The sequence below is a fragment of the Polyergus mexicanus genome, unplaced genomic scaffold, assembly GCF_030449975.1.
Source record: "Polyergus mexicanus isolate NDT 795.1 unplaced genomic scaffold, iyPolMexi1.0 SCAF_10, whole genome shotgun sequence".
NCBI lineage: Eukaryota > Metazoa > Arthropoda > Insecta > Hymenoptera > Formicidae > Polyergus > Polyergus mexicanus.
Genome location: NW_027223330.1, coordinates 2,986,396 through 3,003,166, shown reverse-complemented (window position 1 = coordinate 3,003,166; position 16,771 = coordinate 2,986,396). Strand labels below are relative to the sequence as shown.

Below are 16,771 nucleotides of genomic sequence, written 5' to 3'. Positions count from 1 at the left end.
ATGTTTATGTATATTCAAACGCAATAATAGAATACTGACAATATACTCGAAGTACAATATAATATACGAATCGTGCATTGTTGGTGCGTGCGTTTTTTCTCGCGCGACTCAATTACTTTCCGCGCGCGCAAGTTCTCATTGCATCTATACGCGAATAACATTATTCAAGAATAAGAAACTGCAGAAGAATCAGGTCAGTCAAGTCATATAAACATAAAAGTAGTAAGAGGAAAAAATGCCCTGGTTTCTTTCGTTATATTTTCCCCACGCGAGCAACGATATATTGTCACTATTTTATGCGATAAGCCGCGTCGCACTGTCGCACAGAGAACGAAAGGCATGCAAGATCATATATCAAACTGTAACGCACAATATCGGTGTGGCTGGTATACAAACCAAAAATATGCTAATTTTTCAAAAACTTTTTTTTTTTTTTTTTTTTTTTTTTTTTAATAAATTAATACATAGAATACTTCAACCGTACGTTTTGTGTATTATAATTTAGCCTTAATATATATTCTTATTAAGATAATATCTTAATTTATTTTTATAAATGAAAATTAAGCTGTAAATTAAGATATATTGCAACTATTTATATATATTAGATGCACATACAATCTTTTTCTTTTTTATATATAGAAAAAAGATATATTTTTTATATTTATAGAAGTTGTATTTATAATAATGTTCCCTATCAACTCTCTTTCTTTTTCTTTTTCTCTGTCTCTTTAATATATTCAGTATTAAATATCTTTATGGTCATATTGCGTCATTAAAATGTTGGTACATTTCTCAATGATTTCTTTAGTATTCGTAATTGAAAGATGACGGTGAGACACCTATAAACAGCTAGAGTGCGGGAGCACGTGCATGCGGGAATTCCGTTACTCCAGCGGAGACACATCGCGATTCCGCGTGCGGTATCACGCGAGGGCGCGAGGTGCAATTAGATTCGCGAGAACAATGAGAGGATCACTCACACGTTTCCGACTATAACGGCCACGGATCTTTAATTGGATTCTCTTTATTTTCTCTCTCTCTCTCTCTTTCCATCTCTATCTCTCTTTAATTTTTGCGACGATAAACTACAGTTGAGATTTATCGCATTACGTTGATTCCGATTACTCTCACTCGTGTCGCATATCGCAATATTCTGCCCTTATCGTGTCTCGTGTCGATATATAAAAATGATAACAATCGCTCGAATTTGAGTCGAATTTAACTTATAGCGTTTTGCAGGAAAAATGAGGAAAAATGAGTCTGAAAGAAGGGATAAAACAATCGTTCTAACCAGAATCATTTAACGGTATCCAAGTATTAACTTTTAATTACGAACTAAGCGATTGCATTATACATATATCTATTTCTTGAAGTAATGATTACTCGCATTGAAATCAAGGCTAATCTTTAATCTTTATAATAGTTAATCAGGATTTTATTTAAAATCGAAGGAACTGCGCGGAAAATCATATAGATTATCGCAATACATTTAAACGAGAAACGATATCTTCAATCGCAATGCAACGACTTTATCTCGGGATTTCAACTTTCTACGAATTAAAATGACAATCACGATGATTACTGGCGTTCAAAATAATATCTTTCGTTGAGTGTTTAAACGCACAAGTAACCATCGTCAATAGAGACGATCGTGACATCTTAAATACCACCGTCGCGTGCATTTCGAAAATATTATTGATCTCGAATCGAAAAGGAAAAATTATTTTCCATGGACAAATTACATAGACGAGAAGCGAAGAAGTCTCCTTTCAGATTGATCATTTCTTTTATTAATATTATATATACAATAATATCGCAAGCGACGCAAATTATTCTACCTTTCTAAACCTACTTTAGAAAAAGAAAGAAAAGTAAAGCAATACAAGAATAACAGATTTTCTCTTGTGTCGTCACGAATAACGTGGAAAAAATCGTACAAGACAATCGCAACGCAACTGGCGACTTTGTAAAGTTGCATCGCAACTATTGTGCTGTCACGAGACCGAACGAGAGCGCAGGGAAAGGCAAAGAGGGTGAAACGTTCCCCTCGAGGGTTCCGACCGCTAACGGTCTATTTTTTTTCGAGGCCTTCCGGCCCGCTTCGCGCCGATCCCGTTCATCGTCTTCCAACGCGCCGGCCTCTTCTTCGCTTCTGCGATTAGCCCTGCGTGGTTGAGGACTATTATTGCGTACCGATACGAATCGCCATGTTCGCGTCACGGCCTGGAACTCGATCTGAAGAACTGAACTAGGTCAGGATAGTTCGGGAACCAAATGTACGAGATTGATAATGGGTAACAATGATTTAAAAGCAAAGAAAATATTTATATATTTTATAAAATTTCGATTCTTTTAATAGAAAACAATATGAGGATTTTGAACCAAAATAATTTCTGATACAATTTTGATTCAATCTCGAAGAAAAATATAGTTTATAAAATTTCGATCGCAAATTTAAAATTTTATTTTGAAGAGATTTTTTTTTTCCGTATACACTTTAAATAAAATTATAATAACGTTTCGTTCCCCCCCCCGTCTGTCTCGAGTTTTCAATTAGATATGAAAATTTCGAAAAGACAAAATTAATTAATTCTATTCCTGTTCGAATTTTTGAATAATGATTTGTCATATAACAATCAAATTAGAAAAATAGAGCAATCGAAGTAGAGAAACTTTCATACGTTTGAAATCATGATACGTTGTTACTATCACTGCGCTTGATTCTCGTGCGTTGTAAGGGAAAAAAAAAAAAGAAAAAAAAATCTGAACTTCATGACCGAATGGATTTCCTTTTCGTAAGCACTCGTGCGAGGTACGAAAGGCACCAACGGAAATGCTCGCACTTGGATAACAACACGAGAGCATTAATCTGCTCATATGTGTGTGTACAAGCGTGGATTGTAAAAAAGGCGACTTTTCCTAGCAAGAAAAAGTCATAAAGGAAAAGTCACGTTTCTCCCTCGCCGCGTTAAATATTTCAAAGGAAAGGCAAGGTCCATAATCGTCTAATCGTGATCCTAACGAGCGCTTCGCTCTTCGCTATGATGCGCTAACGTTTGTCTTATTATAGCATACTTGAGAAAACTATAGGTCGCGAATGCGACTAGGACGGGCCGAACGTGACTTCATTTACATCACATTCCATTTCTCTCCCCGCTTGAAACCATTGGCCGGAACCATTGTATGTTCTTTCGTTGCATAACAAATTCTACTCCACCGTCCATTGGGAACAATGAATTACAGGTGGAGAATTATCTCGTCTACATTATACTCCTTTTGCATAATTTTATTTTGCTATTCTCGTTATACAGTACGTATCACCTAGTTTTAACTCAAAATTATGTAAAAACGAAACGCTGTGCATTATGAATTATTATAACCATACGAGTCTGAAAAGTAAAAATAAAGAAAAATTAAAAGACTTAGATATGGGAAATCTAATTTTTCAATTCATTAAGAAATAAAAAAAAAATTAAGATAAAGTATTTGAAAGAAAAATATCGTTACGATAAACTAACGTTTTAAAATATTATGGATACATTACAATATTCTAATCTTGGCTCTTTTTCACATACAACATATGCGATACGCCTATATCTACCTCGTGACAGTTTCACGCATCTCACGCTTAATTAGCACCCACGCATAAACATCTCGAGGTTAATGGGTGATCTCAATTTTTATCGTTAACCGAGAGACTCCCAGGTTGATGATGCAAAGGTGCGAAGCGTGGAATCTCGGCTTTCTCGGCAAAGAAGCGCATCTTCTGCGTGCTCGTGCATAGTCGCGTGTACAAGAGCCGCTTTTTATCGATCGGCACGGATCGTTACCGAGAGCTACTAGCGGTTTGGTTCGGCCTTTGTTACGACTCGCGATCGCGACCCATTTCTCCTTGTCTCGAGCAAAAGCATGCTCGTCGGAATGAAAGTGGAACTTTGACGAAAGCGCGCATTTTTGTCCGCTTTACAAATTGCCCGATCCACGAGCAGGAGGGGTCTCGAAGATTTTCTCGACGATAGATGATGACCACGAACGATCTACCAGCTGTCAGCGAGTGTTAATTAACGCGATCGTAAATTAGTAAATCGGAAAGCGGCATAATACGCGAATCTCAAAATTTCTATTGAAATGAGTACAATTTTAAACGAATTTAATGTTGATTTCCGCTCGGTGAAAATCCGACAATTAATCACAATTAATGAATTTTTATTTAATATAATTAAATATAATTGATACGAATAATTAATAGTAATCGAAACTTATAATATTGTTAATGTGTCAGCGCGCGTATTAAAGTCGCTGATTAAATCAATCGCGCATCTATAATGAGAATGAGAAGATATTAAAATTCTGGAACAACTTGTGTTTATTATTAATTACAGGAAGAAGATTCGCGCACTACTGACGTTTGTAGTCATTCCGTGAGGAACACATTAATTATACGCGCTCGTGATTTACCGTTCGACATAACTGATAACGAGTGACGAGTCAGAATGACCAAGAGTCGATCGCATGAGGAAACGATCGTCTTCGTTGACGATTCGCGACGCTTTCGATCAGTCCGGTTGTATAAGGGACTTCGATTATTCCATATGCGAGCGTGACGAGTTCTTTAATTAAAGACAAAACCGGAAACATCAGACAGTCCCGTCTCTAGTGCTCCGTCTGAAAAAAAAAATCTACTACTATCGTCTTCACGCTTAATATTTTACGCATGCAACGCGAGCACGCGCGTATTCGGCAAACGGTAATCCTGACGCGTGTAAATGCACTGGTATATGCAGATATCATAGATAACGACATGACGTTAAGCAGATGCGTGTGCATAATAAATTCGCGCGGTGACGCAATTAGGCATTACTCACCATTATTGAATAGCATTTTAAACAGTCATGTTGTGCAGGACACAAAAAAAAAGAAATAAGTATTGTCAAGAGAAACAAAAAGATTATTATTTGAATCTAATATTCGCGATAGTCCGAATAAAAAAAAAAAATTTTAATCATTTAGTATCATAAGTGCATTAATGAGACAAGCATCTGAATAATAATGTTAGAGATTCAATAGATGAGAAATGACAAAATTTCTTTTCCCTTTGCTTTGTGCGCTTATTATGCGAATATTTGAAGAGATCCGTCCGCAGGAAAAATAATTATATCCGGAAATAAAATAAAAGCCGCATACTGTCATTTGGAAGAAAGTTGCTATCTCGTTGAATGCACTGCATCGCGGAGACAATGTTGAAGATTTCTTCCGACTTATTCTCTTTTTCTCTTCTCCGATAATCACATTGTATATTAATATTATATTCTTATTCTCTCTTATATATTAATGTATTAATTATTATTAATCAATTTGTTTTTTTCTCACTCGCTCTCATTATATGCATATATTAATATCAATATATTAATCATCATTGATGTATCAATATTATCTATAATAATTTATATTAATAAATAATATTATTTATAATAATTTATAATTAGTATTATTAATGTATTAATATACTAATTACATCATCTTTGTGTGTGTGTGTGTTTTTTTTTATATTTAACTATCGAAGTAGATTGAAACGTTATGTTTTTACATCTTCTAATTTCTTTTGCCTCCCTCATTATTAAATCCTTGGCACTTGCTGTACGATAACGGGTATTTGTTCAGATTCTATTTAAAGGATACATATAGCCCTTCTACACGAAAATAAAACGACAGGCAGAACGCGGAAAGATAGGAAGAACGTGGATAGGCAGAGCGTAGTGCCGGGTATTGTCTCTGAGACTGTTGTTGCCTAAGTGGCTTGTTTCCACGCTTTCGTGGCTTTCCTTGGTCGCCCTGATAAGAATCGTGTTGTCCATGTACGAAATCCGAAGCTCGCGCAGAAGTTATTATTATTATTTTAGAACCGAATTTAGAAAAATCTTAAATTACGCAGTAACAGTTTGAATTATTCATAAAACGCTAGCATTAACTTCGTTACATCTTTCGAGAATACAGTTCGAGTTATAGAAAAAAAAAAAGGGAAAGCTCAATTAAACAATGTTAATAGTTACAAGCAAAGTTGTTGCGATGTTAACGCTAATAAAATTTACGAGAAAAGTATGCTAATGAAGAAGAAAAACAGCAGAACGGTAGAGAAATAAATACGTAGATTTGAAATTTCTTGTTCCAGACTCTGAAGAATTCAGCAGAGCACATCGCGTGCTCTCGCTCGTCAAAAATAATGGGCAAGTTCAATCGTATCTATGAATTGCAATTTTGACTGCATATTGTAAAAAATAAAAGTGCGTTTGAATTTTAAAGTCATGCGCGCCAATCTCTGCATTATATTTTACAAAGAAACGTTCGTGTACATTATTTCTATTAATAACTTTCGTTATTTTATTTTTTTATTTTTTTTTATTTTTGATTCGCTTCTTGCGAAGGAGAAAATTGCTATTGCAAAAAACACACAATGCTATACAATGCTAATACTTGGTATTGTAAATGAGTAGTCTTGGTGGTTGGAGGTGGACGCGAGTAACCCTAACCGTCTCGCTTGGCCGTTTCAGAATGGCTCACGAATGCCATAGTGTCTCTCGGAAAGGCATGAAGAAAAAAAGGAAATGAAATGTTTAAGATAATTAAAAAGAAGTGTAAAATAAAGCTAATTGTACGATGAGAGAAATTTAGTTTATTCCAATAATGACTAATACAGCACGAAGAAAGTATATTACGATATAACTCTTTGGGGTGAAAATATTCTACACCCGACAATTAATTTAAAATGTAGATTAGAAAGAGAGATCACAAAATATAATAGAGAAATCAATCCGTATTTTTTTTTTAATTAATTTATTTTTTTTAAACTTAGAATAAAGAACCATTTCTTTGGGTGATTATTAGCTATTATACCAGCTTCAGAAAAATGCTTAATTTTCTTTTATTGGATTTTATTGAGCCTGTAATTAGGTATACCTTCTATTTCTCGAACGACGGATGGAAGTGGATTTTCGCGGTTCCGCCTTATCGATTTACGTAATCGACGCGCTGCGTGCCAGCACACATCGCTGGCAGCAAATTTTCCGTAGAACGGACGGCGTAATGTTGGAAAGCGACTGTATCCGTTAGACACGAAGGTGAAAATTTCCGGCCGGTTAGCGTTAGAATGTCTCTCTTCTTACGATTGTCCGCTATGAGACTTTTCTATTTTCAACTAAAATTAAAGAGGAAAACGCCAAGAACTTTTATCCAGGTGTTTGCTATTTACTTCTCTATCGTTACTTGATAATAGTGATTGATAAATATAATTTACAATAGTAATAATTGACGTGTCATTGCAACCAATGACAGACTGAATGATATGGTCGACACTTGCAACGAGACCGACTGATAGCGATGCATCTAGTTTTGCATTATGCGTAGTGGAATATCCTACATAAGAATAAAAGAAGAGATATCTCTCTATCTTAAATAAATACAGATATTTCAATAGAAAAAAAATGATTTATCCTTATGCAATTATCAATTTCATCAATCAGATAAGACGCGTTGCAATATCGAAAAACGGCCCGTGACGTTTTTTATCAAGATAAGTGGACTCTCGAAGAGCCGAACGATGTTTATATCATGAATGAGTCATTTCACCTTTGTTTATCGTTTTGTAATAAAACGGGCAGCGGTGTAACATAAGATATAAAATCGAAGGGAAGACAGAATTAACGCTCGCGAAAGTGGAGCACCGGTTGCAACGCGTAGCTACGATGCATGTATACATACATGCAACAACGTGCACAACATATGGATTGCATTATGTACATATGAAAGCAGACTCTTGGCTATATGTTTCTCATAAAAAATTATTTTCTAGCTATATTCTCTTTTACAAAGGACGATATCGCAAAGATGTTGCAAACGAGAAAAGCAAAGTTCACCTCGTTAAAACCGCTGCGATACAGAGAGAGAGAGAGAGAGAGAGAGAGAGACTATGTTTAATTATTTTTTATCTAATTACATAAACGGGCAAAATATTACGTAAACATTATCTTGTATTTATTTTTGCAAATAATAAATCAACCGTATATTTATATATTTTATTACTTAAGTAAAATGCTAAATTATTTTCATCAATTTTCTTTATTCTTTGTTTGCAGTATCTTGTAAATTTTAAATACTTGTAAATAAGTGATTTGAGTTTAATGTTTTCCTGTGATCAATACTTAAATTTTTTTATCATTTATTTGATTATATTCAACAATTAAAAGACATGAATAATTCTATTGCTTATATTCAGTTTTAAATTATATTACTTTTTTCCTGAACCAAATTAGATGAGAATATTCGTACAATTAAACAAGTAAAATATTTTTACGCAATATTCTGTACTCACTTCCAATTTGGCGGAATATTCCTCGGCTAAGGCCTCAGCTTGCTTCGTTAGCTCCTGATTCCTCTCGAGTAAAGCTTTGCCGAGTTCAGCGGCCAAGACGAGGTCTCTCTCTCGTTGCTTCAGCAGCTCGGTGGGATCCTGCACAACGTCCTCGTGATCCAACGAGTGTCTCCTCGCTTGAAGATCCGATATCATGTCTTCCAGAACGTACGGCTCTGTCTGATTGTCCTTCTTGGGCAGCATCGCGAATTATTGGCGTTCCACTCACGGCACAGGACGGCAAACGTCACTTCTGCCCCGTTTCGCGGATTATACTCGCGTATTCCGATCGATATAAAACACCCAGATGAATACTCTGGCACACGTCAGACGCATTTGATACGAAGATAACGCGATGATATCGTCACAATCGACTCTCCCTCGTGGATGTCGAACGATCGTGCGTGGGCAGTGCCGAGCTATTGGGCACCATTGATTAGCTGAAATCAATTAAATTCGTATTTTCATTCTTGATGCATAAAGTACTGACAAGATAACGTTCAGATACAAAAATTGTTTGACAAATAAAATCTTTGAAACTCAAGAAACCGAGCTTTATGATACGTCTATATTGAATATTTTAATTATAGCGACGAGGAAATAATTTCTGCCGAGCACGTATCGGCAGATTATCACGCGAATGATAAGAAAACACAGAAATAAAATACATACATCATGCCTGCCACACGCAAAACAATAAAATATCTTCATGCGCCACGATTGAGTGAGTACAAATCATTATAAAAGACAGGGTTTATGCAATCGTAAATATAAATCTTATCTATCGCTTGTATGCTCATAAGTATTTTTCTATCCGCAGGATTTATAATATTTTTTATATTCCAAGCAAAAATTTACCAATGAAATGTATCCAATGTTTTTTAATTGTCACATGTCTATCAATATAGGATTCTGTTCTCTTTTTTTATATATTTTAATTATTTTAACAAAGATAAAATATTTATATGTATAATGCTCGCCAAAAAATAAGTATTAGATGCATTAAATCAGTATTTCTTTTCTTTTGGGATTCATTCCAATATTGAAAAAAAAACCGTGAGTACTATCGGTCTGATATCCGAAAAGACTTTTCTACCTGGACCGCATTCGATTCAAAAGTCGTCGAACCACCGCGTTGAAGTCTCGCAACCGCGTAAAACATGCGATCGAAGAACCCCATGAATAACGCATAACGCATAACTCACCTTTAAGCTTACGCGAATCACAATAGATCGTTGACGGTTTTTACGTTGAATTTCTTCCTCGAATATCGCGCTTCTTCGCGCTCGACCGCTACCGAAGGCGAACGGCCGCCCTGACATTGCACTCGTAATCGTACAGATGTAAGATGTAGACAGATCGCCCCATCGCTGTTGGCAACATCATCACGGCAGTCGAGGAAGATAACGACGACTTTCCGCGAGTGCGACGCACCGTTGCACTTCTATTCGAGGATATCGATCGCGGAAGCTTACCGCGTTATCGATCGGTCGGTTGTCACTTCTTCGGCGCTTTTTACACTTAGCATATCATAATTCACTGTTACACTATTCCCCGAGTCGAACGAAGGATCTATTATTACGGATGCGCAATTTACTAATTCGCGAATTGTCCCCGTTACTCGAAACAAGGTCACTAGAGTGGAAAGTCTGGCGAATTGCGACACAATAATACACGCTCCATTCACCTAATTTACCCCAAACATCCGGGTGCGAATTTACATGATTACGTGGTTTAATCCGTATCGTGATTCGAGAGATGAAGATGGATGATTCTTGAGCACCGCTTAAAATACTCTACGGTCCTTCATTTATCCACATGAATAAAGTCCGCATTCGGTTTAACTTCATCGTAGGAGGAATCGTGAAGAAGATCAATGATTCTTAGACACTGCACTGTTCATTTCGAAGTAATGAAATAGGAATCTTCTCTATTGAGGTCAAATTGAAGATTTTCTTGTGCACCTCGTTTATCCGCTTCTGCAAGAAAAATTAGAAAATTCTTCTTTATCGCCATCGTCATCGCTCGTATAAATTATTTCGACTATCGCTATCGACTTCCGACTATAATGTTATATCTCGAATATTAATATTTCAAGAGAGACGCTCCTATATTTCTACGAATAACTCATTAAATATATGTGATGTGTTATTTTTGTTTTACGTATACGATTAATGAGTCACCGACAAAAGACTGGCATTTATTTTACTGACATTTTAGAGAAATCGTCTTTTACGTGAAAATAAAGCGTATATAATAGCGTTTATTAACGTTAAGCCTCAATTTTGCAGCGTATTCAAGTGTATCCAAGTTTCTGTTTCAGGACAAGTTTCACCATAAATTACGCGAAACCTACTCGATTCTAGACTTTATTATGAGTTTCAACTCGCAAAAGAAAAAAAAAAAAAATATATATTGGAATGGAGTCGGCCGAGAGGACGTGGGTGGTTTTAATCACACGCATAGATTTCGTTGACACATGCGGGCCACTTAAAAATTAATTCGAACAAATCAATTCGCGTGCGTGGGAGTTCCGTATATATGCGCATTCTATAGAAATCCGCGAAGTAATTGCGTCGCATTATCCTTGAATAGCAACAAAGCAATTCCAATGGTCACGGACGAGCACGTGCGACAATTTACATTTATCGATTCCGACGTCGCTCTCTCTCTCTCTCTCTCTCTCTCTCTCTCTTTTTCTACGCGTCTTCAACCCTCGCCGTCACGCATAAATCCAATAAAGGGGATGAATCCTAGACCGACTAAAGCCCACCACGATGCTAATCGTTAAGTCGATCGACGATCGGGATAACAATCCGCGAGCACGTTTCCCATTTGACGTCACTTTATGATCATCCTTTAGTTAGGTTTCCATCATACTATATTTTTCTTTGCCGTCCAATTTTTCAATTATAAAAAAATGATTCGAGAAACCTTGGATATTCCAATACATTTTTCTATTCCTCTCTCTCTCTCTCTCGCTTTAGTAATAAATATCTTACAGTGTGCGATTTATATAATCCTGAGATAAATATATATGACACGTTATATATTCGTTATTCCTTCCTCGAGAAAACTGGAAAAAAAAAATAAATAAACACTAATGATACACACACCTGCACTCATTCCATGTTGTGCAAACTGATTAAAACACGCGTGGCACTTACGATCGCGGGGATGAGAGAGATTACACGGATCTCGCACATAAACTCGCGCAAGTCTACCTGCTCGCCGTGGCGCGATCGGCCAGGTAGTGTGAGTCACTAGCCGTGAGTGAAAAATAAATATTACGGAATCGTACAGCGTGTGCTCTCCACGAGAACGACCAACGCGACTTCTCCCACCAGATTGCCGTTGAAAGTAATTCGTTCGGCTCGACGTACCCGCCCGCTCGCTCGCTCGGCTCTTTGTATCGGTTTCTGTAAACACGAGTGAATTTGCATTAGCAACATTACATTTTTTAATTTTTAAAATAAGATTAAATTAAATTTCGAAAATGTATAATCAATTAACTTTTTCTGATACCGTCAAAATTAAATAGCTTCTAGATATGAGAAAGTATAATTAATATTCTTGCGATACTAGATATTGTTCAACTATATTTTCCTTGATTCGTAATTCTTTCTTTAGCGTAATTCTAATTTAACGAGCACTATTCCACTAAACGGCATCTTAATTTTCACCGTATTACTCGAATTTTATCGCAATCGTAATAGCCAACAATTATACCTTTATTCGATCGAAGCGTGTCTGACAACGAGTGACCACCGAAATCGCCGTTGTATCCCAAATGGCGAGACGTGATCGATTCTATCGATGGAATTTGCGCGACAAACTTACGATATAAATAATAGAGTTACGAAAGGCAATGCGGGACTAAGGATGGAAACCTGAGAGGTTCCGCGCGTTCGTTACCAGCTCGGCGGACAGAACCGATCGACCCGACGACCTTCCCCTCCGGAGGTGAACTAACGTCTCCCCCGTCTGCATCCTCGAGTATGTACCCCCACCATTTGACCCACCTGGTCGAACCACCACCTGACTGGATCCCACCGAACATCCACGGATCTCACTTAACAGATATGATGTTTGGGAGATTCTCAACAACCAGATAAATAGATCTGTGGATCAATGATCGATGCGTTAATTTATTATTTTTCATTATTTCTCGCTTGAAAATATCTGGAGAAGGCTATGCTTACGGCTAGAAGGGAAGAGAAAACCGGGGACAATTTAGGATCTAGGATGATGTGTAATTATTTTGTGGATTTTTCATTTTTGCATAAATCTGTCTGATAAATGCATCCGGATATAATCCTACTGTGCTCTGATTTTATTTCCACTTGAAATGAAATGCATTATGCGTTATGCGTTTACCTCAGCAATCGATACGCGCGGATTAGCGAAACAATTTATCGGTATTGTTTATGATCTCAACGCGACAGGTTTTACTGGAATAATGCAAGATAAGATTAAATTTATTCATTACGACCCTTGTTACTTGCAATTTCAAATGAATTTGTTTAATATATAATAAATAATAAATTGAATACTTGAAAGTAAACTCGCAGGCTTTTAACTTTAATTCCAAGCTTGCAAAGGATCTGCAATTTAAATGAATGTTCGGAACATATATGTAATATATCGCGCGCAAAAATATTAGCAGATGTAGAAAATTCACGACTTGACCTGAGACAGAAATTAATTTCCGCAAGCACCCAAAGCGTTCCGCAAACGTTACGTCGCTGAGCCTATCGCTTGGCAACCGGAAGTACCAACAGAAGCAGCCACATTATGCCGTACAGCTGCCTCGAATGTGCTCGGATGCGCGGGATGGCAGATGTCTTTCTCAAATGTCAACGCCCAATGTCATTGGGAAGATCGTGACTGGAGTGATAAATCGGCTCTGCATGGATCTTCGTGATCGACAGCGCCGATCGCGAACAAGAGGCGAACGTCTAAATCCCTCTTAAATTATCTCCTATGAATCTATCATAAAAAAGTAGGTGGAATAACCTTCGGGAGGCGAGGAAATTTTCTTAAAAAATTCAATAATAATTATTCAAATTTTAGAATCGTCGAGGAAATTCGTAATCGCTCGCCAAAGAGGAAAGACTCTAAAATGACGTACAGACAACAACCAGCGGCTCAGGATGAACTGGAGCTGGAGACGATGGCGGAAGCCGAGCTCTCGAGACTAAAGAGGCAATATAGAATAATGGAGAACGATCGAGCTACGTGTGCAGAAGATTCGAGACTACAACTCCGCAATCAACAGAACATGATCGAGCGTCTGGAGTACGAGAAGGCAGAATTCGTATTAGCGATCAAAACTGCGAGATCAAAAGCATTTACGCGTAAAGATGAGGAGATGGAAAAGAAGCTGAAATGTTTGCTGGCTAAACGGGCCAAGTATATTGAGTTGATAGAGATTGAAAAGCAGCAGATAGACGAGCTCGACGAACAGATCGACAAGGTAGCTGGTATCGTCCATATTGAGCTTAGACCTAGATAAACAAACGCGAATAAATCAATCAAATTTAAAAATCCAATTGAATACAATCAGTGATTCGTAGGTCTGAGAAAGATAGAACACAATATTCAAGTATTAGATTACAAGCTTAACTATTACATGACCGCGATCGTAGTTATTAATAATAAATAAAATCCACTTTCACTTTATTATAACGAATCTTGTTCCAGCTCTCGAAAGAAGTTACAAGTCTGCAAATGAAAGTGCGCACCGACACACAATCGAAAGAAATAGCGGTACGACATAGCAAGACGATATGCATCCTGGAGAATCGGGTAGAGGTTGCGACGAAGAGGTTCAACCTAGTGATAGCGGAGAATGCGAGATTGCGTTCTGAAATCGAAACCTTGCTGAAGGAACGGGCGCAGTTCACGCAGATGTGGAATAAGCTGACCGGCCAGTTGAACGTGGGCAAGCAGATCATCAACGACCTGATCGAGCAAGCGACCATTACGTTTAATCAGCGAGACGAGGAGCTCCGCAAAATTCAGGCGCTTCGCGAGAGGTAGATTTTCCAGTATTGAATTTTCTTCGTGTCTCGATGATATCGATCATATAAAATCGTGCTATTTGTATCATTATAAGATTTTGATGTTGCAATTCATGCGCAAAGCAATCGTGATTCACCGTGACGTTCTTCCTGCGATCAAAAATGACTTGCGAAATGAAATCGCGAAAGTAGAAACGTTCGACGCGAATCATTGCCTCTATAATTCAAATGGTTTTATTAATAATAATTCAGTCGCGTTTGATTTCGGATGAATATCCGACGTCGTATATCCGTTGTTGAACTAGAAACTTCGGGAACAACGTAAATCACGCTTTCCATTTAATTCCGTAACGGCTTCTTCATTTATTTGGTCATGGCGCGAATTTGCATAATCTCCCGTATATATCTTCCTACGAAAGGAAAATTACGATCAATCGAGCCATCATCTGACAAAAATGTTTTCATTTGCAGGGATATAAGAGACATAAAGAACCACACGTCGGAAATGTGCGAGCTGAGGAGAACATTAGATAATGAGATGAAACTGCAGGAGTTTCTGGGCGTGAAGGGACAGTTTCGCGAGATGGTCGATTTAAATGCGAAGAAGGAAGCCGAGAGGCAGGCTAAACGAGAGGAGAAGCAGAATAAGATCGCGTCCCTAACGCAAATTTTGCAGACCATAAAGCAGTTTACAGGTATCAAAATTTTCTTACTTAAAATAATTGAACATTTTAAATATATAAGAACACACACATATCTCTTTTTTCAAACTTTCTCAGAATTTTTTTTGCTTATTCTAGTTTTCTATCTATAGTACGATAAAAAATTTAGATATATTATACTTAGCGCTTATTTAATATTCATAAATATTATTTCTGATAGCTTTTGCTATCGATTTATCGTTATATTTCGACTGCATTAAATTAATGCAATCGTATATATATAAATAAATACTATCACAGGTGAGCAAGAAATTGACAAGCTCACTGCGCATTTCATCAAACAAGAGGAGGAGAATTTCGCACTCTTTAGTTACGTAAACGAGTTAAATGACGAGCTAGAAAGTCTTCAGGCAAGGATGGAGCAACTGACAGCAGCCATCGATGAGGCACATGCCCAGCACGAACATCGCGACCAGCAGCAGACCGAAACTTTAGAGAAGATCACCGTAGAACTGGAGAAACAAACAGCACTGGCAAACGCTGCTGAAGAAGACCTCGCACAGGTTAATCACTCGAAATTTTACGCACGCGATGGAACCATTCTCTTATTCTTTTCATTTCAAAAAATACTTGAATATATAATTCAAAACAAGATATCATCGCTATAAACCTGTAACTTTTCATTAGTAAATTAACACCACATTTTTCAAGGATTACCTCGTTATTGTGCGGGCGTTATATCCTTGTCCTTAATACAACAAAATTTATAGCTATACAGTTTTAATCCGTGTAATGATTAACGAATCGCAGCTGAATATAACAAAGGATTACTCATACTTTATTTCAGTGCAACGACGTGATGGATAAGCTGCTACGAGGGATCGATGGTCTTTTCAAGGCGATACGATGCGACAATTCGCCGATTTTAGAATTATTGGGCGACAATACTCATGTGACTATGAGCAACGTCATGCTCTACTTGGGCATTATCGAGAAACAGATCACCGAAATGTTCCACAAGGTTTACTGGGTGGACAAGGCCAGCAAAGTTCCGCAGTTGCGGATAGACGAGGAGAGGAAACCCAGACTGAAAGTACTTCCTGCTAATCGTATTGTACCTACTCAACCCTGCGCCCTGTAAGTCCCGTTGCTTCCCTCTTATCGATCCTTCATCCTTGACCCGAATCCTTCCAGACCATTGACGGATATGTTCGGAAATTCGCATTTAGCTCTAAATGTGGCAAAATCTAATTTCTGTTTTATAGATACCAATTAAAATTCCAATTTTCATCAAAACGATAAAGACAAATATTTGTATAATAGATACGATGCTTACATAAATATCATATCAGTGGAAAAAAGTCAAAAATAAAAATACATTTTATTAGTTAACCTTTAATGCTAAACATTTAATGCTAAATGCGAGTCGAGGATGCACAGAGGCTGTATCAACTTCCTTTTAACACAATGTTCGGATACAGCTGTGTGGAGCAAGAGCAGATGCAATTCGTCTCAGAGGGCCTTGAGGTACCGCTGACACGTGCCGAAGCGATGCAGAAACTACGACGAAGGCTCATGGATGATTACTCGGAGCTGCTTCATAACGTATCCAGCTGTCACTTACCGGCGGCTAGGAAAATTATGCAAAAACGTTATCAATAAAGGAAATTAACGACAATGTA

At 37.3% G+C, this 16,771-nt stretch overlaps 2 protein-coding genes across 5 annotated transcripts in view; one reads left to right on the top strand and one right to left on the bottom strand.

The window, feature by feature from the left end:
• Positions 1 to 12,381, bottom strand: part of LOC138936785 (bicaudal D-related protein homolog) — a 24,596-nt gene extending 12,215 nt beyond the window's left edge. Inside the window, exons 1-4 of one of the 4 annotated variants that reach the window (XM_070302442.1) lie at positions 12,134 to 12,381; positions 11,706 to 11,823; positions 9,610 to 10,383; positions 8,366 to 8,844 (exon numbers count right to left, since the gene is read on the bottom strand). In XM_070302442.1, the coding sequence (XP_070158543.1) occupies positions 8,366 to 8,608 (243 nt within the window). In that variant the 5' untranslated portion in view covers positions 8,609 to 8,844; positions 9,610 to 10,383; positions 11,706 to 11,823; positions 12,134 to 12,381. Of the gene's footprint in view, positions 1 to 8,365; positions 8,845 to 9,609; positions 10,384 to 11,406; positions 11,430 to 11,520; positions 11,684 to 11,705; positions 11,824 to 12,133 lie in introns of those variants that run through there. The other 3 variants (XM_070302443.1, XM_070302444.1, XM_070302445.1) reach the window with 3 other exon arrangements.
• LOC138936786 (coiled-coil domain-containing protein 63) overlaps positions 1 to 16,771 on the top strand; it is a 26,873-nt gene extending 10,102 nt beyond the window's left edge. The window contains exons 4-10 of the mRNA XM_070302446.1: positions 13,120 to 13,406; positions 13,478 to 13,880; positions 14,108 to 14,442; positions 14,899 to 15,122; positions 15,390 to 15,652; positions 15,937 to 16,226; positions 16,571 to 16,771. Of these exons, the coding sequence (XP_070158547.1) occupies positions 13,527 to 13,880; positions 14,108 to 14,442; positions 14,899 to 15,122; positions 15,390 to 15,652; positions 15,937 to 16,226; positions 16,571 to 16,751 (1,647 nt within the window). The 5' untranslated portion in view covers positions 13,120 to 13,406; positions 13,478 to 13,526 and the 3' untranslated portion in view covers positions 16,752 to 16,771. The remainder of the gene's footprint in view (positions 1 to 13,119; positions 13,407 to 13,477; positions 13,881 to 14,107; positions 14,443 to 14,898; positions 15,123 to 15,389; positions 15,653 to 15,936; positions 16,227 to 16,570) is intronic.